This window comes from Schistocerca piceifrons, chromosome 7 (assembly GCF_021461385.2).
Source record: "Schistocerca piceifrons isolate TAMUIC-IGC-003096 chromosome 7, iqSchPice1.1, whole genome shotgun sequence".
Classification (NCBI taxonomy): Eukaryota; Metazoa; Arthropoda; class Insecta; order Orthoptera; family Acrididae; genus Schistocerca; species Schistocerca piceifrons.
The window spans coordinates 38,079,729-38,107,239 of NC_060144.1; the positions used below are offsets into that span (position 1 = coordinate 38,079,729).

Genomic DNA, 27,511 nt, shown 5'->3' on the forward strand with positions numbered 1-27,511 from the left:
AAAAAGAATTATGGGAAGGAGAGCAATTGAAAAAGTTGGTACGGTGATTAAAATGACATGACACAGGAATAGAACAATAAATTACATTTAAACCCATTAATTAAGTGAAAGTAATGATGAAAGTCATTTGAGAATAATTTAAAAGTAACAAATTTAAAAGCAGTCGATGACATTTGAACCGACAACTGCTTGTTTATGAGGCTTGAGCTATAACCATTACACCATCCAAGTAACCGATACAGGTTGAATACTAATAAAACTGACAAACTGTAGGGAAAGATTCCTGGAAATGGAGGAAAAAAGGTCTTGCGAACACGTGTCTGGAAAAGCATCGCCACCACCGTAAATGGCACTGCCGAATGAAAGTTCCTTATGTGTTGCAGGCTGTGTGAATGACGCAGCATGCTGTAAGCAGCAGAATAGTTCGGTATGCGTCTCGAGATCAAGTCGAGATGGTGTTTGTGTACGGCCAAGAGGATGGAAATGGTCACCTATACCAAAACAAGTACCTTCACAGACACCAACCACATCACACGGCGTTTCAAGCCCTTTTTGGGGGTTTGTGTGATCACGGGTCCTTTCAGACAGACGAACATGGAGGGAGGCGGTGGACTGTACATACACCAGATTTGAAGGACCTGGTTCCACAGGATATTGAGACAAATCCTAGTACACGCTCTCGGCGAGGGACCCCCAACATGCCTATCCTGCATGACAACTGCTACTATCCCTGTCACCTGCAATGAGTGGAAAGATTTTAGTTTCATTCTATGGGAAGGATTTTTTGAGTTGTTTTTGAACCAAACTATCACAATTACAGTATTTCTGTCATCAGCCCTCTTTACAAATGAAGCAAACCTTATCAAAACTTGTATCATCAATATCCATAATTGTCATCTGTGGGCTATAGACAAACTTCGGGAATGGCTGAGGCTTCTCATCAGCATGGGTTCAGCATCAGTGTGTAGGTAGGGATTCTTGGCACCACATACTTGGACCGGTTACTATTCCACAACGCCTCGATGGAGGAATCTCATGAGACTTCCTGCAGAATACGCCGCCTGGGTTGCTTGAGAAGGTGCCTTTGGCAGTACGACAGGTTATGTGGTTTCTGCACAGATGCAGAGGCCCCGTAACGTGGCTTTCTAGGGACACTTCCTGTGTATTTTGGTATTCGGAGGCCCGTGGACTCTGGTCGCTCATTACAGAGAACCTGGATTTTGCCTGATTACTTACCCACCTTTGCCTTTGTGTCTGTATTGCTCTGGGAATATCTGCCCACCAGCGCAAATGCCGACTGTATCTGCTGGTTGTCTCGTTTGGAAACAAACATGTTCCTGTCCTCAAGCTTGCACTCAGTACTGCTCTCTTCCGTCTTGACTTTGTTTTTCCCAGCAGCGTTAACTGTACATTAACAGTGGTGCACAGCAGTATTGACAGATCCACTGATGGAGTATTGGCCAATATGTATCTCATGTACAGGTTCACTGAACGCACTGGCCGCTTGGCACGATGGAACTATGCAGAGATGATCCCACAGCAATGGCAACCACGCAACGACGATTTTCCAACTGTGTTTTGTGTTGTACATTATCATGATCGCATATCACAGCCATTTTCACTGTTATCAAGGTACACTAGTGTTTGGAAAAAGTGAAACACCAAGACTGAGAGATATGATCACAATAAAATTTATTCCACCAATTAGGGACATGACACTACACAATCGATTAGCGTTACATACCGGTACATGCACTATGGCTGTGGAAATTCAGTTTGGAGTAGCGCCACCACATGCTGCAATCGGAGCTGCTAGATGTCGTGTCATGAAACCAAAGAGCACCTGATTATGCTGCTCGGAAATACTCTGCCACGTGGTTTGTAGGAGCATCCACAAAGCATCAATGTGGCTGCAGAAGGACCTGAACGAACAAGTTGTCTACCGACTGTATCCCAGACGTGTTCGATGGGAAACGCGCCAGGTGATCAGTCAGGCCAGGGGAGCAGTGGTACCCATCATTCTTTGAAGAGGGCTTTCACATTTCTTGGTGCATGGGGCCAGGCAGTGTCCTGCTGAAATATGGCATGAGGAATGGCCTGCAGGAGGGGCAGTGTCTCAGGATATAAGACCCCCCTGATATAGCGGTAGCTATTCAGATTTCCCTCAAGACATAGCAGGCGAAGTCGCACGTTATAGGCAATGGCACCCCAAGCGATCACACTTGATGTTTGTCCGCTATTAACAGTAGTGTCTGCCCAATAGTGTTCACCCCTGCCGCATCAACCATGTATGCAGTCGTCACTGTAGGACAAGTTGACGTCAAAAGCATCCAGAAACAATACATTCTGCCACTCAGCATCTCAATGTAGGTACTCACATGCTCAATGCAGTCTGCAGCATTGGTGGGTTTTGGTCAGTGGAAGCTGACACAATAGCATGCATGTCACCTATGCAACCCACAGGAGACTCAGACATGTCCACACCCAGTGCAGTGCTCCAATGCTATGCCAACACTGTGGACAAAGCTGCTCAGTTCTTCACGGCCAAACGGACAAGATGGCAGTCATCTCACACTGTGGTTAAACTGTGTCATCCAGAACCGTGTCGGCACTGTGTATAGTTCTCTTCTCTCCGATGGTTCCACATACACCTCACTGATGAAGAAGTGTGTCCTGTATGAGCCACAATGTCACAGAATGACAGACCCGCCTCCCGGATAACAATCATTGTGCCCCGTTAGAACGCACTCACACGCCAATAAACATCCTGTGGTGTTGATGCAGCATAGTGGCAGTTAGTTACACACTTCCACTTCATACGATGGATCTGCACTGACTGAGCGTTGCCTGTCTGACCATACAAAAGAGGCTGCTGATGAACCTACGTGCATGCCATCTCTGTGCTATTTAAATCACCTAGTATGCTTCCACTGTTCTACACGTCCTCTTATTGTGGCATGTTATTACATATCATTCCTTCTGAATGCTTTAATTTTTATAAACAGTAGTGTATTTTAACAGAAACATAGACTATTAGGACAACAACCCAAATACATCTCAAGTATATTATTACTCTTTACCAGGCTATCGGTGATTGCTATTTCCTTATACCGAAACAGGTCCAAAACTTTTGACAGAGTTAATATCACTTGGACAAGCAGTTTATACCTTCCAGAACGAAATATTTACTCTGCAGCGGAGTGTGCAATGATATGAAACTTTCTGGTAGATAAAAATTGTGTGCTAGACCAAGACTCAAACTCGGGACCTTTGCATTTCACAAGCAAGTGCTCTGCCGACTGAGCTACCCAAGCACGAGAGCTTCTGTGAAGTTTGGAAGGTAGGAGACGAGGTTCCGGCGGAACTGAAGCTGTGAGGATGGGTCGTGAGTCGTGTCTGGGTAGCTCAATTGGAGCGCACTTGCCCGCGAAAGGCAAAGGTCGGGCACACAGCTTTAAACTGCCAGCACGTTTCATTTTATACCTTTTGTCTTTGAAGTCAACAAATGCTGAGCTACATTTAAAGTATGTCTTCACTGCTAAATTTCTTTGTTACAGTTATCAATATCCAGGTACTTCCTGATCAGGATTTCAAATATCTAATGTGTTTTTTTTTCTGTCACCATCACCATCATCATCATCATCATCAGTTTTCTGACATGTGGGCAGTTCATTTGTTATCTCTATTTCTGGCAGTCAATCATTTCCTTCTTAATGCTATTAAAGTGCTCTCCTGTAGCATGCTGTGCACAATGTGAAATCTCTTCCTCTTCCCTATCACGTAATATTGTAAGAATGTTTTCATAAGCCCCCTCCTTCTTTCTTAACAAACATCCTATCCAGTATCCTTTACTTCTTTTTGTTGCATTCAATAATTTTCTGCTCTACTACTTTTCTCAGTACATCATTATTTTTCAGTCAATCAATTCAGCTTTTTATGTTTCCTGGCAAGTTTTACCATACTGATCTCTTATTGCATATTAAGGCAAAGTATCGGATACATTGTGATATTTTTTAAAATATTTGAAAACAGAAATCCCACTATATTTTTGCTTAGCTTTCAGACTGTTCACTCCGAAAAATGCTTCTTTTACAACTTGCATATTTTTATCCCGCATTCATTTCTGTTCTCATATCCTGCAAATGGAACTGATGATTTTGATCATTTTATGAATTAACTTCATCCTCCATTTTGATTAAATACACTAATTTATGCATATTTTACAACAATTTATTACTCTTGGCCACATAACATGTGACTTATATAAACTGCCGTTCGTTACTTTTACAACTGCATTGATGCAACTCCATGCTTGCAGTGCCACTACTGCACAACCTCTCAACACAGTGAACTTTAAAGATATAAATAACGCATGAAGATAGTAAAATAGAGATACCTGTGAACTAACGCAGAATAATGATATTTCTTTTAAGTTTTTTGTATACTACACTACTGGCCATTAAAATTGCTACAGCACGAAGATGACGTGCTACAGACGCGAAATTTAACCGACAGGAAGAAGATGCTGTGATATGCAAATGATTAGGTTTTCAGAGCATTCACACAAGGTTGGCGCCGGTGGCGACACCTACAACGTGCTGACATGAGGAAAGTTTCCAACCGATTTCTCATACAGAAGCAGCATATGACCGCCGTTGCCTGGTGAAACGTTGTGATGCTTCGTGTAAGGAGGAGAAATGCGTACCATCACGTTTCCGACTTTGATAAAGGTCGGATTGTAGCCTGTCACGATTGCGATTTATCGTATCACGACATTGCTGCTCGCGTTGGTCGAGATCCAATGACTGTTAGCAGAATATGGAATCGGTGGGTTCAGGAGGGTAATACGGAACGCCGTGCTGGATCCCAACGGCCTCGTATCACTGGCAGTCGAGATGAAAGGCATCTTATCCGCATGGCTGTAACGGATCGTGCAGCCACGTCTCGATCCTTGAGTCAACAGATGGGGACGTTTGCAAGACAACAACCATCTGCACGAACAGTTCGATGACGTTTGCAGCAGCATGGACTATCAGCTCGGAGACCGTGGCTGCGGTTACCCTTGACTCTGCGTCACAGACAGGAGCGCCTGCGATGGTGTACTCAACGACGAACATGGGTGCACGAATGGCAAAACGTCGGATGAATCCAGGTTCTGTTTACAGCATCATGATGGTCGCATCCGTATTTGGCGACATCGCGGTGAACGCACATTGGAATGGTGTATTCGTCATCACCATACTGGCGTATCAGCCGGCGTGATGGTATGGGCTGCCATTGGTTACACGTCTCGGTCACCTCTTATTAGCATTGACGGCACTTTGAACGGTGGACGTTACATTTCAAATGTTTTACGACCCGTGGCTCTACCTTTCATTCGATCCCTGCGAAACCCTACATTTCAGCAGGATAATGCACGACCGCATGTTGCAGGTCCTGTACGGGCCTTTCTGGATACAGAAAATGTTCAGCTGCTGCCCTGGGCAGCACATTCTCCAGATCTCTCACCAATTGAAAACGTCTGGTCAATGGTGGCCGAGCAACTGGCTCGTCACAATACGCCAGTCACTACTCTTGATGAACTGTGGTATCGTGTTGAAGCTGCATAGGCAGCTGTACCTGTACACTCCATCCAAGCTCTGTTTGACTCAATGCCCAGGCGTATCAAGGCCGTTATTATGGCCAGAGGTGTTTGTTCTGGGTACTGATTTCTCAGGATCGATGCACCCAAATTGCGTGAAAATATAATCACATGTCAGTTCTAGTATAATATATGTGTCCAATGAATACCTGTTTATCAACTGCATTTCTTCTTGGTGTAGCAATTTTAATAGCCAGTAGTGTACTTACAATACTCTGAATTTAAAAAAATTCTAAAATTTAAGTACTTTTTAGAACATTTTGTTTCCACAATGTGATAAGAATAAATATTTAAATATTTTATGTCATGGCTTTCGAAGTGACAGGAACACACATACAGTGAGGTGACGAAAGTCATGGGGTAGTGATATGCACATACAGATGGCGAAAGTATCATGTTTACAAGGTATAAAAGGGCACTTCATTGGTGGAGCTGTCATTTGTACTCAGATGACTTATGTGAAAAAGATTCTGACCTGATTATGGTCACACAACAGAAATGGAATAGTAGTTGTAGCCAGATGCATGGGGTAATCCATTTCAGAAATTGTTAGAGAATTCAACATTGCAAGATCCACTGTGTCAAGAGTGTGTCGAGAATACCAGATTTCAGGCATTACCTCTCACTGTGAGCAAGTGGCCGATGGCCTTCACTTAACAACCGAGAGCAGTGGCATGTGCATTGAGTTGTCAGTGCTAACAGATAAGTAACACTGTGTGAAATTAATGTGGGACATATGATGAACATCTCCGTTAGGGCAGTGCAATGAGATTTGGCATTAATGAGCTATGGCAGCAGGTGACCAATGAGAATGCCTTTGTTAGCAGCATGACATTGCTAGCAACACCTCTCCTGGGCTCAGGACTATGTCGCTTGGACACAATATGTGGCTAGAAAATCATGGCCCTATCATACGAGTCCTAATTTCAGCTACTGAGACCTGATGATAGGGTGCAAGTGTAGTGCAGACCCCACGAATCTGTGGGCCTCCGTTGTTAACAAGGCACTGTGAAAGGTGGTGGTGTCTCCATAAAGGTGTGGGCAGAGTTTATGTGGAATGGACTGGGTTATCAGCTCCAACTGACTGATCATTGTCTGGAAATAGTTATGCTTGGCTACTGAGAGATTATTTTCAGCCATTCTCAGATGGAATTTTTATGGACGAGAATGCGCCATGTCACCAGGCCACAGTTGTTCACGATCGGTTTCAAGAACATCCTGGACCATTCAAGTGAATGATTTGGCCACTCAGATCGCCCGACATGAATCCCGTTGAACCTTATACAGGACATAATGGAAAAGGCAGTTCGTGCCGAAAATCCTGCACCAGCAACGCTTTTGCAAGTACGGATGGCTATAGGGGCAGCATGGGTCAGTATTTATGCGGGGGACTTCCACTGACTTGTTGAGTGCACGCCACATCGAGCTGGTGCACTATGCTGAGCAAAAGGAGATGCGACACGATATTAGGAGGTGTCCCGTGATTTTTGCCACATCAGTGTACAAGAATTATTTAATAAACTGTTGCTTCAGAAAGGAAGCTATAGTTAGCTGAACTCTATGAACAAAGATCACAAAATGAATTGATAGATACTGCATTGGCAATGTGATGATAAATGAAAGGACCGGTAACCGACAGAACGAAAGTCCTCTAACTCTAAAAGCATTTCAGTTCACACCTTAAAAGCCTCCACCCTTGCTCTTTCTTCCTCACTGTCAGTTTCAGCAAAATACATGGTACAAAACACTTCATCAGTCCTTTCCTCAAATCTTTGTTCATGTTGTTGCAGAAAATTCTCCTTTTCGTGCAAAATGCCTCTTTCACCTTTGTCTCGACTCGATGGTGATGGTCGTCCAAGTCGAGATGACGTGGAACAGCGTCCGTCGATCACGACAACGCCAATCTGTAACCATTATAAAAACAAACTCCTCGCGCGGTTTGGTTATTTTTCAGATGCTGTCTCTCAAAACTGATATCAACGTCTCGGTGGAGCAACACGCCGGAGTGTGTGCGCCGCCCTTGCTTGTAATTAAAGCAATCGTGCTTGATGTCTGTCGATCTTCTCCGCTTATAAATATAGCGACTGCACCACTCGATAACGCGATGACTCCCTTGATCTGAAATGATAACCAAAAGTCCTTTGGGTGTTCGCGACAGACTTATCAGTTTACGCGAACTTGCTGGCTAAGTTCTCATGCCTGGTTTGAGAATGAGTATTCAAACGTTGAAAATATAATGTCTTGAATCATCAGTCCATCACCCAAGCCGATGTCACATCATGATTTTTGCGAAGATATTGGGTTGTTAATTATTATTCCGTCGCCAAGGCGTCGCTACGTCACATATTCAACAACTACACGACGAAATTCCAGAGATAACGTACCCTTGAGCAATGTTCACAATGCGTCGTATTTCGGTGTAAACTTATTGCTGTTTACAGTTCAAGTGTCACTAAATCACTTTTCACTTTTACGTTATCCGAAGAATCAGTTACTTCCACAAATACAAATAAAATAAATGTCCATTAAATGATGTATGCGACACGAAGAATTAAAGTTGAATTAAAGTTAATTGTTCTTCGTAATTATTTGTCCCTACACTGAGCACACACACCGATTTCTCATTCAGGCAACTGCGTCTGTTAGCATCAGCAATTCTGACTTTGACGATTGCTTCTGACAACACAGTGCAATTGTAAGTTCTTCGTGATTGCGTTTATCTGTTGCCTACTCAAGTCTAATAATTGAGTTTATGTAAGCGATCAGTCTCTTTCTGTGTCCTTTGATGTTCGTGGCTATTAATTATCACGAAGGCTAATTCCCATCACAAATCAACAATCACACGAGATATTTTTCTGTTACATATGTCAACTATCCCCTTATATCTCTCAACGGTAAATATGATTTTACTCCAGTCCGACTTCTGACTAATACTCCCAACCGTAAAACTTTTAAAGTTCAGATCGGTTTTAAAACAATCTAGTAGCGCTTAACACGCGTACTACTATTGCAAGAGTACAAGAGAGAAATGAAGTTAACATCTCTATTGCCGAGTTACATTGTATTCACAGCAAACTTACAGCTCGATGCGGCTACAACTTTCTTCTAGGATAAATGTTATCTTTGGTCAATTTACTGTCTGGGCTTTAACCTTCGTTAATAATAATTTGTTTGAATTCTTTCTTTAAAGTTTCTGTTTCGTATTATATGGTACTCTTTCATTCAATCCTTTCTTTGTGATAAGCATTAGTATCTACATAATATTCTTGTTAATCAAACAGTCAAGAGTGTCAATTTTGTTGTCAGTAGCTGTCATCACTATCAGGATGACTGATTTTTCTATTTCTTTTTGCAAAAAATAGGGTGGGTTGTATAGTTGGGGTGTTACAATTGAAATGGTGGTTGTAACTTCTGTGCTACACTCCCAGTCACTTTTTGCTCTACATGGTGCTTAAGTTTGGATTTATCCAATTCTATATACTCTTGTTTTCCCGTTACAGCAAATACACTGTCCACCATGTTAATCTCGTGTATGTTTCAGGTGGTTCAATCCTGCGTATGTTCAGCAACTGGCTGGGTGAAGATCAGTTCAACAAGGCACTGAACACATACCTCCTAAATAGGTAAGTCAATATCTCTGCAGATTGTCTCCGTACTCAAACCTGGAACATACTCTATCTGAGAAAAAGTATCGAGACAGCTATTAGTGGACATTAACGTGTATTTTGTCCACCCTTTGCCTCTAAAGTGGTTTGAACTTCGCTGGGAACACTTTCATTGAAGTGTCACCTTCTTTCTCCATACGTGACAGCAGAGAAGGTAGTGATGTCGGGCGGTGGTGTCTGGAGTGAAGTCGATGCTCTGACTCATCCCACAATGTTCCATTGGGTTCACAATGGTGCTCTGGGAAGGCCAGTCCATTTCAGGTATGTTATCGTCCACACAGGCACTGCTCTATGAGAGGGGGCATTGTCATGCTGCCACAATCAGCCATTATCTTTGAACTATTCCTCTACTGTACGCAGTACACAAAGCTTTGGAATGGGTTCATCTTCTTGTGCATTTAGCCTCTTATTGTTTAGTAAGGGAATCGCACCATAACCATGATTAACACCCCTATATTGCAACTGTCGACAGTATGCCTGATGGTAGGTAATGACCTTCACGCATTCCCCAAACCCTACTCTTCCATCAAGCTGCCACAGGATACAGCGTGATCCATTACTCTCAGTCATTCATTTCCAGTCATCCATTGTCCAGTGGTTTCGCCCTTTACTCCACCTCAGGCTTCGTGTGGCACTGACGACAGAAATGTGTGGCTTATGAGGAGCTGCCTGGCCTTTGTAACCCATTCCTTTTAACTCCCTATACATAGCTGGACTGCTGGTAGTACTTTGAAACTCACAAGTGATTCCTTCTACTGATTTCAAGCACTCACATACACTCACTGTCCTGAATGCTCGATGACCCCTGTCCATCAGTACACGAGGCCTGCATAATCTCAGTTTAGCCATGGTTGTTCCTTTGCAGGTCCGCTTTATCGTCACATCACTAACTTACGACAGCTTTAAAAGGATTGAATTTGCCTGGTCGATTTGTTACTCAGATGACGTCATAGACTAGTCCATGTACAAAGTCGCGTCAAGACTAGTCCGTGGACAAAGCCGCTGTGCTATCATGACTGGCCCGTTCTGCTTTTACTCCTTCTCTATTGAGAACATATGCCGCCATTGATGCAAGGTTGTTTGGGCACTAGACTGCCTGATCTGAAACAGAAGTGCAAGCCTTAGGGCTAAGCCTTCAACATTAGTGGTGTGTGAATTATAAAATGAACTATGGCTTATGTGGCTGTCTTGTTGGTTTCTGCATTTTTGATAATAACTTGGCATTTTGGTATGACTAATAAGTAGACATAAAATTTATCTTATACAGAGAAGATATTTTTGTCATCTTACGTTTTGCAACTTTTTTTGTTTTGTTGGGAATACATCCTTTTATACTGATGGATTGACCTCTCTTGACATCTGGTCGTCAGTGCCCTGTTACGTAGGGTAGGCTGGATACTTTGCTCAGGTAGTCTATATTCCACCCACAACATCGGCTCCTTTTTCAAATTTCACGCAGTTCACTCTCTAAGACGTGGTTTGAATAACAGTGGCAGACAGTCAGTAGCTTCTTGCCAGTTGTTGAAATTAATTGTTGGAATTCGTGTTGGATGTTTCTAGAGTCACAGTCGAGTTCTAATTTATCGCCGTGGCAGATGCAAGCAGTCGTAGTTCACTATTGAAGAGCACTTAGTGGCAACTGCGAGAGTGTTCAAATGACAACAAACAGGGTAGAAAACGAGACAGAGGAGCTGATGAAACATTTCACACCATAACCCCAAACATGCTGAAAAATATGTCAAGAAGACTGTGGACATGTAAGTAAATATCTTTACAATATGATGGGGAATATGCCACTATACTGGACGCCCTGTCCACCCTGTATTTAAAGTTGTGTTTGTGTGTGTGTGTGTGTGTGTGTGTGTGTGTGTGTGTGTGTGTGTGTGTGTGTGTGTGTGTGTGTCCCTGGATCGATTTCAACCAAATTTGGCACAGAAACAGGCCTCATGAGTATCAGCACTGTGGGGTGGGGTTTATAAGCTCTTAGCTCCAATAGGAGCAGAGATATGGCTAAAACATGGTTTTTTCCAGCCTCTGGCATATAGACTGCCACGTGGGCATGATATCGACCAGCCAAATAAACCGTCTTGCAGGGGGACATAGATGACAGGGGTAAAAATCTGCTTTCTGCGCCCCAACGTGTAGGCTTCCCTGCACAACAGGCATATTGTGGGGGTAGTATCGGCCTCCTTTGTTAAACTCTATTGCAGGGGCTATGGGAGTGAATGAACATGGCCGGAAACAGGTTTAGATGGGTAGAGGAGGGGACTGACAGAGTGAGAGGGAGGAGGGGGTGGACAAAGTGAGAGGGAGGAGGGGGAGATGCGTGAGGCAGGTGGGAGGTAAGAGGAACAGAAGCCAGGTGGAAAAGGATTAAGCAGAGGCAAGAAAGGAAAGAGGGAGGGCAGGATGATATGGTCAGAGGGGTGGAGGAGGAGGAGGAGGAGGAAGGTATTGTCAGAGAGAGAGAGAGGGCGGAGGAAATGGGCAAAGAGAGCGGTAGGAGGAGACGGAGACGCAGAGAGAATGGAGAGGAGGAGATAAACGGACAGACAGACGTGGGTGGATGAGGTGGACAGACAGAGGGAGGAAATGGTGGTCATGGAGAGGGGGAGAGGAGGTGTGTTTAGTATTGGGTGGCGCACGAAATGTGTTACCATTTTGTTTTTGAATATAAACTTTATTGTCAATACAATCTGAAAGGAACATGTACTAAAATGAAGAGCCATCCATGGAAATTTGTTCTAACTCAGCACACCCTCAATGTGTCCACCATTTCGTTTCCTAACTTCCTTCAAACGAACACTGAAGTTAGTGATTACCCTACACAACATGTCTTCCGTGATTTCACTGCAAGTTTGAAGAATAAGTCTTCTGAGCTCCATTAAACCACGTGGATGTTTCAGGAAAATATTTTCCTTTAGGAAACCCAAAGAAAAAAGTCACATGGATTGAGGTCTGGACTATTGGGGGGCCAATTTTGTCCATCATTGAAGCGACCTGGAAACCTGAGTGAAATGATTCACATATGGAAATGCTCGTGTAAAAACTCAAACACAGTGTTTGCAGTATATGGCCTTGCTCCATCTTGCATGAACCACTGCGTGTTGGAGGGCAAGGCAGTGGCAAGCAGCTGTGGAATGAAGCTATTGCGAAGCATGCTCAAATAATGCTCTCTGTTCACAGTTTCTTCAAAGAAAAAGGGTCCAATAAGTCTGTGACTGGAAATTGCTGCCCACGCTGTAATCCTCGGAGCACAATGTTGTCGTTCATGAATCACTTGTGGGTTATTAGTGGCCCAAAAGCGTACATTTTGTTTGTTAACCACACTGTCTAAACGAAAATGCACCTCGTGTGAAAACCAAATGTTGTTGAGAGTTTCTTCCGTATCCTCCGCCCACTGAGCAAACAGTGGTCTCTGCTGCTTGTGTTCTTCAGTGAGCTTCTGTGCACAGGTCATCTTGTATGGGTACATATGGAGGTCACTTTTAAGAATGCGTTGAACGGAGCGTCTGGATATTCCCAGGTGCACTGCTGCCTTTCTACAAGATTTCTCGGGACTTCTCTGTACAGCAACTCGTACCGCTTCAGTATTCTTCGGTGAACAAACAGGCTTAGGCCGATGTCGCTTCGCTTCCAATACTGTTCCTTCCTGTACAAATTTATCGTACAACCTGTGGATGGTCTTCTTGCAAGGGACCCATCATGTGTCAAACTGTTGTCGAAAACACCTCTGAGTCACAACAAGGCTTATCGTTTCATGAAAAAGTAACGCAATTGCCGACTGTTGCTGTGTCGTCAGTCTCCCATTGTCAGCCATTGCTGCTTACTGGTCTCCTAGCGGCAGTATCGTGAATTACACGTCATTTCGTAACTCATTTGTTTTTCCAAGCTCTGCTGGTACTGCTGTAAAGATCCCAGAGGGATATCTAATGTGCGTCGTAAATTGTGAAAAAAGCAATTGGTTACACATTTCGTGCGCCACCCTGTACGTGTCTCAAAAGCATACACGGGCACAGCCACAGGAAAAAGGCTGGTAATCAACAAAGCAGAAATTCTGTCTGCAGAGTTATGAACATAGTTTATTGTCTTATTATCCAAAGAGTTACAGCAAAAAGATACAATTTTTTAAATGGAACAATAGTTGTTTCTGTCATGCACTGGAATCAGTAACACCAGCTGTGTATACTTCAATTTAAATTACATTCCTATCACTTTTAGTTTGGGAGCTACATACCTTCAAAGTTTCAGGGGCAGATACCACACACAGTACATAATACATGGCTGTGTGGTGGGTGATGGATGTTCTGGCGGTGGGAAGTTGATTTAAATGAGATGTTCAAATATGTGTCCATGTTCCTGAATGCACAATGCAATGCGCCTTCTAAAGGATCTGCGGACGAGATGTAACATGGCCGGTGTCACGGAGCAACATGCATCCTCGATGCGCCATTTTAGATCATCTGGGGATGTGGGCACACTGACATAAACACGATCCATTAGATATCCCCGCAAAAAGAAATCTAATGGTGTTAAACCGGGTGACCTTGCGGGACATGAGAGGGACCATGGCGCCCCAACCACCTTCCTGCAAACCTGTTGTTTAGTTCTTCCACAACAGCACGCGCAGACTGGGCTGGGTGACCATCATGCTGCACCCACATATGGACTCTCCTGTGTAGAATCACATGTTCAAGCAGACCACCATAACTGTCGACTATAAACGCGTGATATAACTCACCTGTCAGTGTACCTGGGAAGTAGTTTGGGCCAATGATTTCATACCCAAGGATTCCACACCATACATTAATAGACCACCTACGTTGACCGTCGACAGGTCATACCCACTAAGGACTGTCTATGGCCCAGTAGCGCACATTATGGCGATTCACTGCACCATAATTTGTGAATGTGGACTCATCAGAGAACATAACAAATTGTAAAGACTTCAGCGTTAAATTACGCATGGCCCATTCACAGAATGTAACTCTCACAGGGAAATTGTTCCCATGCAGCTCCTGGGTCAGTGACAGGCAGTATGGGTGAAACCTGTTGCCATGAACTATACACCACAGAGATGTGAGACTGACACCAGCGACTGCAGCAATGGCTCATAAGCTGACATGAGGATCTTGGTGTACTGCAGCTAAAACAAACACCTCCGTCTCCTCACTTCTTGCAATTCTTCATCTGTTACTGTGGCGCGCTACCAAGCTGCCTGTTTCCCGTAGTCATTGTTTGGCATGTAAGAACGTAATGGCTGCCAGAGCTCTTCGCCTGGGATATCTCATGGTGTATGTCATGGCTGCCTCTGTGGCAACGTGTCGGCACTCACCAGGCATCAGCAAAATGTCAATGTACTTGTTGTTCATGTGTGCCATCTTCATTTGATGTCACTAACTGTACTATATTGAGCCCCGTTTGTTTGCGTGGCTTGAACTGTCAGGTATAAGACTGTGTGCGGTGACAGTCGGCAGTCTAACAGTGTATTGAGGAAGCTTCTCGCTCTGTGACTCCAGTGACGTTACAACTCGGCCGCACCACATTTAGAAGGCGCATTGCATTATGTGCAGCTTGTGTGGTACAAGTATCTGCCACTGAAATTTGAAGGGTTGTAGCTCCCAAACTAAAAGTGATAGGAATGTAATTTAAATTGATGTATACACAGCTGGTGTTACTGATTCCAGTGCATGATAGAAACAACTATTGTTCCAGTTAAAAAATTGAATCTTTTTGCTGTAACTCTTTCGATAATAACACAATAAACTATGTTCATAGCTCTGCAGACAGTGTAACGTTTCTTATGGTGACCTACCACAATAAATATTTCCGTTGCCTTTTACTTCGCAACTTACAGACACAAACACGTTTAACGAAACACACTTATATATATATCCTCACCCCATGAACCATGGACCTTGCCGTTGGTGGGGAGGCTTGCGTGCCTCAGCGATACTGATGGCCGTACTGTAGGTGCAACCACAACGGAGGGGTATCTGTTGAGAGGCCAGACAAACATGTGGATCCTGAAGAGGGGCAGCAGCCTTTTCAGTAGTTGCAGGGGCAACAGTCTGGATGATTGACTGATCTGGCCTTGTAACACTAACCAAAACGGCCTTGCTGTGCTGGTACTGCGAATGGCTGTAAGCAAGGCGAAACTACAGCCGTAATTTTTCCCGAGGACATGCAGCTTTACTGTATGATTAAATGATGATGGCGTCCTCTTGGGTAAAATATTCTGGAGGTAAAATAGTCCCCCATTCGGATCTCTGGGCGGGGACTACTCAAGAGAACGTCGTTATCAGGAGAAAGAAAACTGGCGTTCTACGGATCGGAGCGTGGAATGTCAGATCCCTTAATCGGGCAGGTAGGTTAGAAAATTTAAAAAGGGAAATGGATAGGTTAAAGTTAGATATAGTGGGAATTAGTGAAGTTCGATGGCAGGAGGAACAAGACTTTTGGTCAGGTGTTTACAGGATTATAAATACAAAATCAAATAGGGGTAATGCAGGAGTTGGTTTAATAATGAATAAAAAAATAGGAGTGCGGGTTAGCTACTACAAACAGCATAGTGAACGCATTATTGTGGCGAAGATAGACACAAAGCCCATGCCTACTACAGTAGTACAAGTTTATATGCCAACTAGCTCCGCAGATGATGAAGAAATAGATGAAATGTATGACGAGATAAAAGAAACTATTCAGGTAGTGAAGGGAGACGAAAATTTAATAGCCATGGGTGACTGGAATTCGTTGGTAGGAAAAGGGAGAGAAGGAAACATAGTAGGTGAATATGGATTGGGGGGAAGAAATGAAAGAGGACGCCGCCTTGTAGAATTTTGCACAGAGCATAACTTAATCATAGCTAACACCTGGTTCAAGAATCATAAAAGAAGGTTGTATACCTGGAAGAATCCTGGAGATACTAAAAGGTATCAGATAGATTATATAACGGGAAGACAGAGATTTAGGAACCAGGTTTTAAATTGTAAGACATTTCCAGGGGTAGATGAGGATTCTGACCACAATCTATTGGTTATGAACTGCAGATTGAAACTGAAGAAACTGCAAAAAGATGGGAATTTAAGGAGATGGGACCTGGATAAACTGAAAGAACCAGAGGTTGTACAGAGTTTCAGGAAGAGCATAAGGGAATAATTGATAGCAGTGGGGGAAAGAAGTACACTGGAAGAAGAATGGGTAGCTTTGAGGGGTGAAGTAGTGAAGGCAGCAGAGGATCAAGTAGGTAAAAAGACGAGGGCTAGTAGAAACCCTTGGGTAACAGAAAAACTATTGAATTTAATTGATGAAAGGAGAAAATATAAAAATGCAGTAAATGAAGCAGGCAAAAAGGAATACAAACGTCTCAAAAATGAGATCGACAGGAAGTGCAAAATGGCTAAGCAGGGATGGCTAGAGGACAAATGTAAGGATGTAGAGGCTTGTCTCACTAGGGGTAAGATAGATACTGCCTACAGGAAAATTAAAGAGACCTTTGGAGAGATGAGAACCACTTGTATGAATATCAAGAGCTCAGACGGCAACCCACTTCTAAGCAAAGAAGGGAAGGCAGAAAGGTGGAAGGAGTATATAGAGGGTTTATACAAGGGTGATGTACTTGAGGACAATATTATGGAAATGGAAGAGGATGTAGATGAAGACAAAATGGGAGATAAGATACTGCGTGAAGAGTTTGACAGAGCACTGGAAGACCTGCACTGAAACAAGGCCCCTAGAGTAGACAGCATTCTATTAGAACTACTGACGGCCTTGGGAGAGCCAGTCATGACAAAACTCTACCATCTGGTGAGCAAGATGTATGAGACAGGCGAAATACCCTCAGACTTCAAGAAGAATATAATAATTCCAATCCCAAAGAAAGCAGGTGTTGACAGATGTGAAAATTAATGAACTATCAGTTTAATAAGTCACAGCTGCAAAATACTAACGCGAATTCTTTACAGACGAATGGAAAAACTGGTAGAAGCGGACCTCGGGGAAGATCAGTTTGGATTCCGTAGAAATGTTGGAACACGTGAGGCAGTACTAACCTTACGACTTATCTTAGAAGAAAGATTAAGAAAAGGCAAACCTACGTTTCTAGCATTTGTAGACTTAGAGAAAGCTTTTGACAATGTTAACTGGAATACTCTCTTTCAAATTCTGAAGGTGGTAGGGGTAAAATACAGGGAGCGAAAGGCTATTTACAATTTGTACAGAAACCAGATGGCAGTTATAAGAGCTGAGGGGCATGAAAGGGAAGCAGTGGTTGGGAAAGGAGTGAGACAGGGTTGTAGCCTGTCCCCGATGTTATTCAATCTGTATATTGAGCAAGCAGTAAAGGAAACAAAAGAAAAATTCGGAGCAGGTATTAAAATTCATGGAGAAGAAGTAAAAACTTTGAGGTTCGCTGATGACATTATAATTCTGTCAGAGACAGCAAAGGACTTGGAAGAGCAGTTGAACGGAATGGACAGTGTCTTGAAAGGAGGATATAAGATGAACATCAACAAAAGCAAAACGAAGGTAATGGAATGTAGTCAAATTAAATCGGGTGATCCTGAGGGAATTAGATTAGGAAATGAGACACTTAAAGTAGTAAAGGAGTTTTGCTATTTAGGGAGTAAAATAACTGATGATGGTCAAAGTAGAGAGGATATGAAATGTAGACTGGCAATGGCAAGGAAATCGTTTCTGAAGAAGAGAAATTTGTTAACATCGAGTATAGATTTAAGTGTCAGGAAGTCGTTTCTGAAAGTATTTGTATGGAGTGTAGCCGTGTATGGAAGTGAAACATGGACGATAACTAGTTTGGACAAGAAGAGAATAGAAGCTTTCGAAATGTGGTGCTACAGAAGAATGCTGAAGATAAGGTGGGTAGATCATGTAACTAATGAGGAGGTATTGAATAGGATTGGGAAGAAGAGAAGTTTGTGGCACAACTTGACTAGAAGAAGGGATCGGTTGGTAGGACATGTTTTGAGGCATCAAGGGATCACAAATTTAGCATTGGAGGGCAGCGTGGAGACCAAGAGATGAATACACTAAGCAGATTCAGAAGGATGTAGGTTGCAGTAAGTACTGGGAGATGAAGAAGCTTGCACAGGATAGAGTAGCATGGAGGGCTGCATCAAATCAGTCTCAGGACTGAAGACCACAACAACTACAATATATATATATATATATATATACAAACACAAATTTCAAGCTTTCACAACCCAAGGTTGCTTCATCAGGAAAGAGGGAAGGAGAGGAAAAGACGAAAGGATGTGGGTTTTAAGGGAGAGGGTAAGGAGTCATTCCAATCCCGGGAGAGGAAAGACTTACCTTAGGTGGAAAAAAAGACAGGTATATACTCGCACACACACGCACATATCTATCCGCACATATACAGACACAGGCAGACATATGTAAATGCAAAGAGGTTGGGCAGAAATGTCAGTCGAGGCAGAAGTACAGAGGCAAAGATATTGTTGAATGACAGGTGAGGTACGAGCAGTGGCAACTTGAAATTAGCGGAGGTTGAGGCCTGGTGGGTAATGGGAAGAGAGAATATATTGAAGGGCAAGTTCCCATCTCTGGAGTTCTGATAGGTTGGTGTCAGTGGGAAGTATCCAGATGACCCAGACAGTGTAACGCTGTGCCAAGATGTGCTGGCCATGCACCAAAGCATGTTTAGCCACAGGGTGATCCTCATTACCAACAAACACTGTCTGCCTGTGTCCATTCATGCGAATGGACAGTTTGTTGCTGGTCATTCCCACACAGAAGGCTTCACAGTGTAGGCATGTCAGTTGGTAAATCACGTGGGTGCTTTCACACGTAACTCTGCCTTTGGTTGTGTATACCTTCTGGGTTACGGAACTGGAGTAGGTGGTGGTGGGAGGGTCCATGGGACAGGTCTTACACTGGGGGCAGCTACAAGGGTAGGAGCCAGAGGGTAGGGAAGGTGGTTTGGGGATTTCATAGGGATGAACCAAGAGGTTATGAAGGTTAGGTGGATGGCGGAAAGAAACTCTTGGTGGAGTGGGGAGGATTTCATGAAGGATGTATCTCATTTCAGGGCAGGCTTTGAGGAAGTCGTATCCCTGCTGGAGAGCCACATTCAGAGTCTGATCCAGTCCCAGAAAGTATCCAGTCACAAGTGGGGCACTTTTGGGGTTCTTTTCTGTGGGAGGTTCTGGGTTTGAGGGGATGAGGAAGTGGCTCTACCTATTTGCTTCTGTACCAGATCGGGAGGGTAGTTGTGGGATGCAAAAGCTATTTTCAGGTTATTGGTGAAAAATGAAATGTCATGTGGCTAGGGCTTCCCTTCGGGTAGACCGTTCGCCTGGTGCAGATCTTTCGATTTGATGCCACTTTGGTGACCTGCATGTCAATGGAGATGAAATGATAATGAATAGGACAACACAACACCCAGTCCCTGAGGGGAGAAAATCTCCGACCCAGCCGGGAATCGAACCCGGGCCCTTAGGATTGACAGTCTGTCACGCTGACCACTCAGCTGCAGGGGGCGGACTAGGTTATTGGTGTAATCGTTCAGGGATTCAGGACTGGAGGAGATTCGTTTGCCATGAAGACCTAAGCTGTAGGGAAGTGACCGTTTGATGTGGAATGGGTGGCAGCTGTCAAAATGGAGGTACTGTTGCTTGTTGGTGGGTTTGATGTGGACGGATGTGTGAAGCTGGCCATTGGACAGATGCAGATCAACGTCGAGGAAAGTGGCATGGGATCTGGAGTAGGACCAGATGAATCTGATGGAACCAAAGGAGTTGAGGTTGGAGAGGAAATTCTGTTCTTCTTCACTGTGAGTCCAGATCATGAAGATGTCATCAATAAATCTGTACCAAACTTTGGGTTGGCAGGCTTGGGTAACCAATAAGGCTTCCTCTAAGCGACCCATAAATAGGTTGGCGTACGAGGGGGCCATCCTGGTACCCATGGCTGTTCCCTTTAATTGTTGGAATGTCTGGCCTTCAAAAGTGAAGTTGTGGGTTAGGATGACGCTGGCTAAGGTAATGAGGAAACAGGTTTTATTTAGAGTAGGAGGTGATCGGCGTGAAGGGAAGTGCTCCATCGCAGTGAGGCCCTGGACGTGCAGGATATTTGTGTATAAGTAAGTGGCATCAATGGTTACAAGGATGGTTTCCGGGGGTAACAGATTGGGTAAGGATTCCAGGCATTCGAGAAAGTGGTTGGTGTCTTTGATGAAGGATGGGAGACTGCATGAATAGGTTGAAGGTGTTGATCTACATAGGCAGAGATACATTCTGTGGGTGTTTGGTAACCAGCTACAATGGGGTGGCCGGGATGATTGGGTTTGTGAACTTTAGGAAGTAGGTAAATGGTAGCGGTGTGGGGTGTCGCTGGGGTCAGGAGGTTGATGGAGTCGGGTGAAAGGTTTTGTAGGGGGCCTAAGGCTCTGAGGATTCCTTGAAACTCCACCTGGACATCAGGAATGGGATTACCTTGGCAAACTTTGTATGTAGTGTTGTCTGAAAGCTGACGCAGTCCCTCAGACACATACTCCCGACGATCAAGTACCACAGTCGTGGAACCCTTGTCAGCCAGAAGAATGATGATGGCTCGGTCAGCCTTCAGATCACGGATAGATTGGGCTTCAGCTGTGGTGATGCTGGGAGTAGGATTAAGGTTTTTCCCACATCACCAATCATATTTTAGCCGCTTCTCACAGGTTTTAACATCATTATTTCTTTGTCAGACAATTGTTAGGCTCATTTTCATAATCTGCCACCACAAAACCATGTCCATGCCATTTCCCTGGAAATGTTTTGTCCAAATACTGTTGCACATTAATTCCAGAGTCTGGAGGTGCACCATCATGTTGGAACCAAATCCTCTGCCGAACATGTAGTGGAATGTCTTCCACCACATCAGGCAGATAAATTGAGAGGAATGCATGATACCTTCATGCAGTCAACCAGTCAGGCAACATGTAGGGGCCCAAACACTTGTCACCCAATATTCTGGCCCAGATGATGATAATGATGATGATGATGTTTGGTTTGTGAGGCACTCAACTGCGCGGTTATCAGCGCCCGTACAAATTCCTAACCTTTGCTCAGTCCAGTCTTGTCACTTTCATGAATGATGATGAAATGATGAGGACAACACCAAAACCCAGTCATCTCGAGGCAGGTGAAAATTCCTGACCCTGCTGGGAATCGAACCCAAACCTCATGTTTGAGAACCGAGAACGCGACCTCAAGACCACGGGCTGTGGACTTTTGGCCCAGATCTTGATATCCCCAGTCATGGGTGATGTGTGAGCTAACCTCACACCAATGGTGTGCATTGTGCATATTGAAGACACCCTCGGGGGTGAATGCAGCTTCATCTGACCACATTATGGTGTTCACGATGTCATCATCAGCTTCCTATTTTTGTTGGAACCATTCACAGAATTGTGTCCGCTGATGGCGATCTGCAGAATGCAGGTGTTGCATGAAAGCATGATGATAAGGGTGCAGCTCATGCTCATGTAGCATGTTAATGGCCATGCCTTGCAAGACATGCAGTTGCATTGCTACACTAGTGTACTTCGCTAAGGTTCTTGGTGTATGACCTATAGAATAGCTTCCTCAGTAGCTGGAATGTGGTGAGTCCATGGATGACCACTGTCACACAGTGGTGGAAGGAGAGAACTTGACTCCTTTAGGTGCAGCTCCAAACAACGAAACACATTTTTATCTGGATGGTGTTGACAAGGATATCTAGCAGCAAATTCACAAGTGGTAACACCAGCCTGGTTATCAGATGCATATCTACATATTCTTCGGTTGTGTATGCTGTACTTCTGCCACAGTGGTTTAGAGGTTTACAATGAGAAAATTCGATATGTGTACACATGTATATTGATGTCTGTCATGGTTGTGTTTCTCCACTCACAACAAGTCCCTGTCTGGTGGACAGTGTATAGCAAAACATGCCATCAGCCCTGCGCATTATTCCACCTAAGATGCATTACTCCCCTGACAGATATTGCTCTGCATGATTCATCCCAACAATGCTAACTGAGAAATGTTCAGTTTCAAATTACACTGTTTCCCTAACGGTAATAGATGTGATGTTTCCACGATCTCATCAATAGAATAACCATGATAATAGTAATAATAATAATAATAATAATAATAATAATAAACCCCGTGGAGGCCCGGGAAAAGAATAGGCCTCCGGTATGTTCTGTCAGTCGTAAAAGGCGACAAAAAGAACAAACCACTAATAGGGTTAACCCCACTATTAGTGTGATTAGTTGGTTCAGGACAGAACTAATGAAGCCTCCGACAAGCGCTGTCATGGACGGGGACAACGCTTGAACCCTATGCCCGTCCACAATGGTAATGACACTGCTAGCCACACGAAAAATGATTTAAATCCAAATAGAGGTGTTTTGCAGGATATGCTTCCTGCAACCACTCTAGAAGGAAAACAAAGACAGAGGATGAGATGGTCAGATGAAGTTAACTGACACCTCATGTTCTGTTATTACCAAGCAAAAAACTTAGGAACCAACACAACAGGATACAGATCACAAGTATACACAACATTTATTACCAGATACCCAGAATTAAAATTTTTAACAGAATAATGACTAGCTGATCAGATTTGGGTAATAATAAAAAATAACAGGATACCCCAGTCAGAATTAGAAAACATCAAACAACAAGTACAACAAATACTGGAACAAGATAATGTGCAATCAGAAGAAGAAGGAAATACAGTAATGGACTCAAACATCCCAGAGCAAACAAACAAAGAACAACACGCATCAATCAAACAATCAGAGGAAAACGAAATCTTAAGACAGTCACCAGGACAAGGACAAACAGAATATGAAGTGACAGACATGTTAGATATAGAAGAAAAATTTCTGCTGACATATATAGATTACAAAGACACAAATATAGACATTAGACCATTCTTGCATAGACCACCAAATAACCCACAAGTCGAAACAACAATAACAACTATCAACACAATCATACACAACAAAATAAATGAAAATACAACTATGGAAGAGTTACAACTACTGGTTTGTACAGGAGCACTCACTACACTAAATATACACACTAGGCAGAGATCAGAACCAACCAACACACAGAAGAAACCCACAAAACCAGCATGGCAACACAGGCTACAGATCAGAATAGAAAAACTGAGAAAAGACATCAGACAGCTAACACAATTTATAAGAAATGTAATATCAGACAAAAAATGAAAAAGGTTAGGTAAAATCTCACAACAAGAAGCGATAGAGCAATTAAATGAAAAGAAGCAGAAATTACAAGCATTGGCCAAATGACTTAGAAGATACAAAAAAAGTGAAAATAGAAGGAAACAAAACCAAACATTCAACACAAACCAAAATAAATTTTACCAGACAATAGATAACACACACATTAAAATAGACAATCCACCAAACATAACAGACATGGAACACTTCTGGATCAACATATGGTCAAACTTGGTACAACATAACAGGCATGCACGGTGGATACCAGCAGAAACAGACACATACAAGATGATACCACAAATGCCTGAAGTGATAATTTTGCAACATGAAGACACCCAAGCAATTAATTCTATGCACAATTGGAAAGCCCCTGGAAAAGATAAAATAGCAAATTTCTGGCTAAAGAAGTTCACCTCAACACATTCACATCTAACTAAATTATTTAACAGTTACATTGCAGACCCATACACATTCCCTGATACACTTACATGTGGTATAACTTATCTGAAACCTAAAGATCAAGGAGACACAGCAAACCCAGCAAAATATCGGCCCATAACATGCCTACCAACAATATACAAAATATTAACTTCAGTCATTACACAGAAATTAATGACACATACAACACAGAACAAAATTATTAATGAACAGAGGTGACATATAAAGCTAAAACCAAACAGAGGTCGCTACACTATGCATACATTGATTACCGAAAAGCTTTTGATAGTGTACCCCACTCATGGTTACTACAAATATTGGAAATATACAAAGTAGATCCTAAACTGATACAGTTCCTAAACATAGTAACGAAAAATTGGAAAACCACACTTAATATCCAAGCAAATTCAAATAATATCACATCACAGCCAATAGAGATTAATCGTGGAATATACCAAGGAGACTCATTAAGTCCTTTCTGGTTCTGCCTTGCTCTGAACCCACTATCCAACATGCTAAATAATACGAATTATGGCTACATTATTACTGGAACATACCAACACAAAATCACACATTTGCTATACATGGATGATCTAAAACTAGTGGCAGCAACAAATCAACAACTCAACCAATTACTAAAGATAACAGAACTATTCAGCAATGATATAAATTTGGCTTTTGGAACAGACAAATTTAAGAAAAATAGCATAGTCAAGGGAAAACGCACTAAACAAGAAGATTGCATATTGGATAACCACAGCGACTGCATAGAAGCGATGGGAAAAACAGATACCTATAAATATCTAGGATACAGACAAAAAAATAGGAATAGATAATACAAATATTAAAGAAGACATAAAAGAAAGATATAGACAAAGACTAACAAAAATACTGAAAACAGAATTGACAGCAAGAAACAAGACAAAAGCTATAAATACTTATGCTGTACCAATATTGACCTACTTGTTTGGAGTAGTGAAATGGAGTAACTGTAGTGTTGGCAGAAGAGCCAACACTGTGTTTCTAGAGGAGGCCGAAATGCACGCATTTAATTACACGCTGACTGGCGTGAGGTCTGGAACAGGACAATATCTTGAGAATTGCAAATAAAGTACGTAGATGATGTAATACTTAACTTTAATCCATAGTCGGAGTACATCGCTCTTGATGATACAAAAGTATAATAAGCTCAATATAACTGGTAATGGCGCCTTGCTAGGTCATAGCAAATGACGTAGCTGAAGGCTATGCTAACTATCGTCTTGGCAAATGAGAGCGTATCGGGCAGTGTATCTTCGCTAGCAAAGTCGGCTGTACAACTGGGGCGAGTACCAGTACGTCTCTCTAGACCTGCCGTGTGGTGGCGCTCGGTCTGCAATTACTGACAGTGGCGACACGCGGGTCCGGCGTATACTAATGGACCGCGGCCAGTTTAAAGGCTACCACCTAGCAAGTGTGGTGTCTGGCGGTGACACCACAGTAACACAGACCTAGAAGCACTCAATACAGTTACACGATTACAATGGCACACAGATTCACATTAAGCAGAAAGGAAGGAGGAAGGGTATTTATCGACATAAAAAACCTACATTATGGACAGGTAGACAATTTAAGAAAATTTTTTATATAATGAGCAGAAACTAGCATAATACACAAAGCAATCACTCATATAAATACATTGGCTACAACATTGCAAATTCATAACCACTTCTACAACCCTTTAGATCACATAACATCAACAGATACGAAGAAAGTAAATTGGAAAAAGAAAACACTACATGGCAAGCACCCGTATCATCTAACACAGCCACACATCGATCAAGACGCATCCAACACATGGCTAAGAAAAGGCAATATATACAGTGAGATGGAAGGATTCATGATTGCAATACAGGATCAAACAATAAACACCAGATATTACAGCAAGCATATTATTAAAGATCCCAATACCACAACAGATAAATGCAGACTTTGCAAACAACAAATAGAAACAGTAGACCACATCACAAGTGGATGTACAATACTAGCAAATACAGAATGCCCCAGAAGACATGATAATGTAGCAAAAATAATGCATCAACAGCTTGCCATACAACATAAACTAATAAAACAACACGTTCCCACATACAAGTTGTTGTTGTTGTGGTCTTCAGTCCTGAGACTGGTTTTTTGCAGCTCTCCATGCTACCCTATCCTGTGCAAGTTTCTTCATCTCCCAGTACCTACTGCAACCTACATCCTTCTGAATCTGCTTAGTGTATTCATCTCTTGGCCTCCCTCTATGATCTTTACCCTCCACACTGCCTTCCAATGCTAAATTTGTGATCCCTTGATGCCTCAGAACATGTCCTACCAACCGGTCCCTTCTTCTGGTCAAGTTGTGCCACAAACTCCTCTTCTCCCCAATTCTATTCAATACCTCCTCATTAGTTATGTGATCTACCCATCTAATCTTCAGCATTCTTCTGTGGCACCACATTTCGAAAGCTTCTATTCTCTTCCTGTCCAAACTATTTATCGTCCATGTTTCACTTCGATACATGGCTACACTCCATACAAATACTTTCAGAAACGACTTCCTGACACTTAAATCTATACTCGATGTTAAAAAATTTCTCTTCTTCAAAAATGCTTTTCTTGCCATTGCTAGTCTACATTTTATATCTTCTCTATTTCGACCATCATCAGTTATCTTGCTCCCCAAATAGCAAAACTCCTTTACTACTTTAAGTGTCTCATTTCCTAATCTAATTCCCTCAGCGTCACCTGACTTAATTCGACTACATTCCATTATCCTCATTTTGATTTTGTTGATGTTCATCTTATACCCTCCTTTCAAGACACTGTCCATTCCGTTCAAGTGCTCTTCCTAGTCCTTTGCTGTCTCTCACAGAATTACAATGTCATCAGCAAACCTCAAAATTTTTATTTCTTCTCCATTGATTTTAATACCTACTCCGAACTTTTCTTTTGTTTCCTTTACTGCTTGCTCAATATACAGATTGAATAACATCGGGGAGAGGTTACAACCCTGTCTCACTCCCTTCCCAGCCACTGCTTCCCTTTCACGTCCCTCGACTCTTATAACTGCCATCTGGTTTCTGTACAAATTGTAAATAGCCTTTCGCTCCCTGTATTTCACCCCTGCCACCTTTAGAATTTGAAAGAGAGTATTCCAGTCAACATTGTCAAAAGCTAGAAACGCAGGTTTGCCTTTCCTTAATCTTCCTTCTAAGACAAGTCGTACGGTCAGTATTGCCTCACGTGTTCCAATATTTCTACAGAATCCAAACTGATCTTCCTTGAGGTTGGCTTCTACAGTTTTTCCATTCGTCTGTAAAGAATTCGCATTAGTACTTTGCAGGTGTGACTTATTAAGCTGATAGTTCGGTAATTTTCACATCTGTCAACACCTGCTTTCTTTGGGATTGGAATTATTATATTCTTCTTGAACTCTGAGGGTACTTCGCCTGTCTCATACATCTTGCTGACCAGATGGTAGAGTTTTGTCAG

The 27,511-nt window shown here is 42.8% G+C and overlaps 1 protein-coding gene across 1 annotated transcript in view; it reads left to right on the top strand.

The window, feature by feature from the left end:
• LOC124805407 (aminopeptidase N-like) overlaps positions 1-27,511 on the top strand; it is a 521,668-nt gene that overhangs the window by 326,114 nt on the left and 168,043 nt on the right. Inside the window, exon 8 of the mRNA XM_047265968.1 lies at positions 9,183-9,264. Coding sequence (XP_047121924.1) covers positions 9,183-9,264 — 82 coding nt within the window. The remainder of the gene's footprint in view (positions 1-9,182; positions 9,265-27,511) is intronic.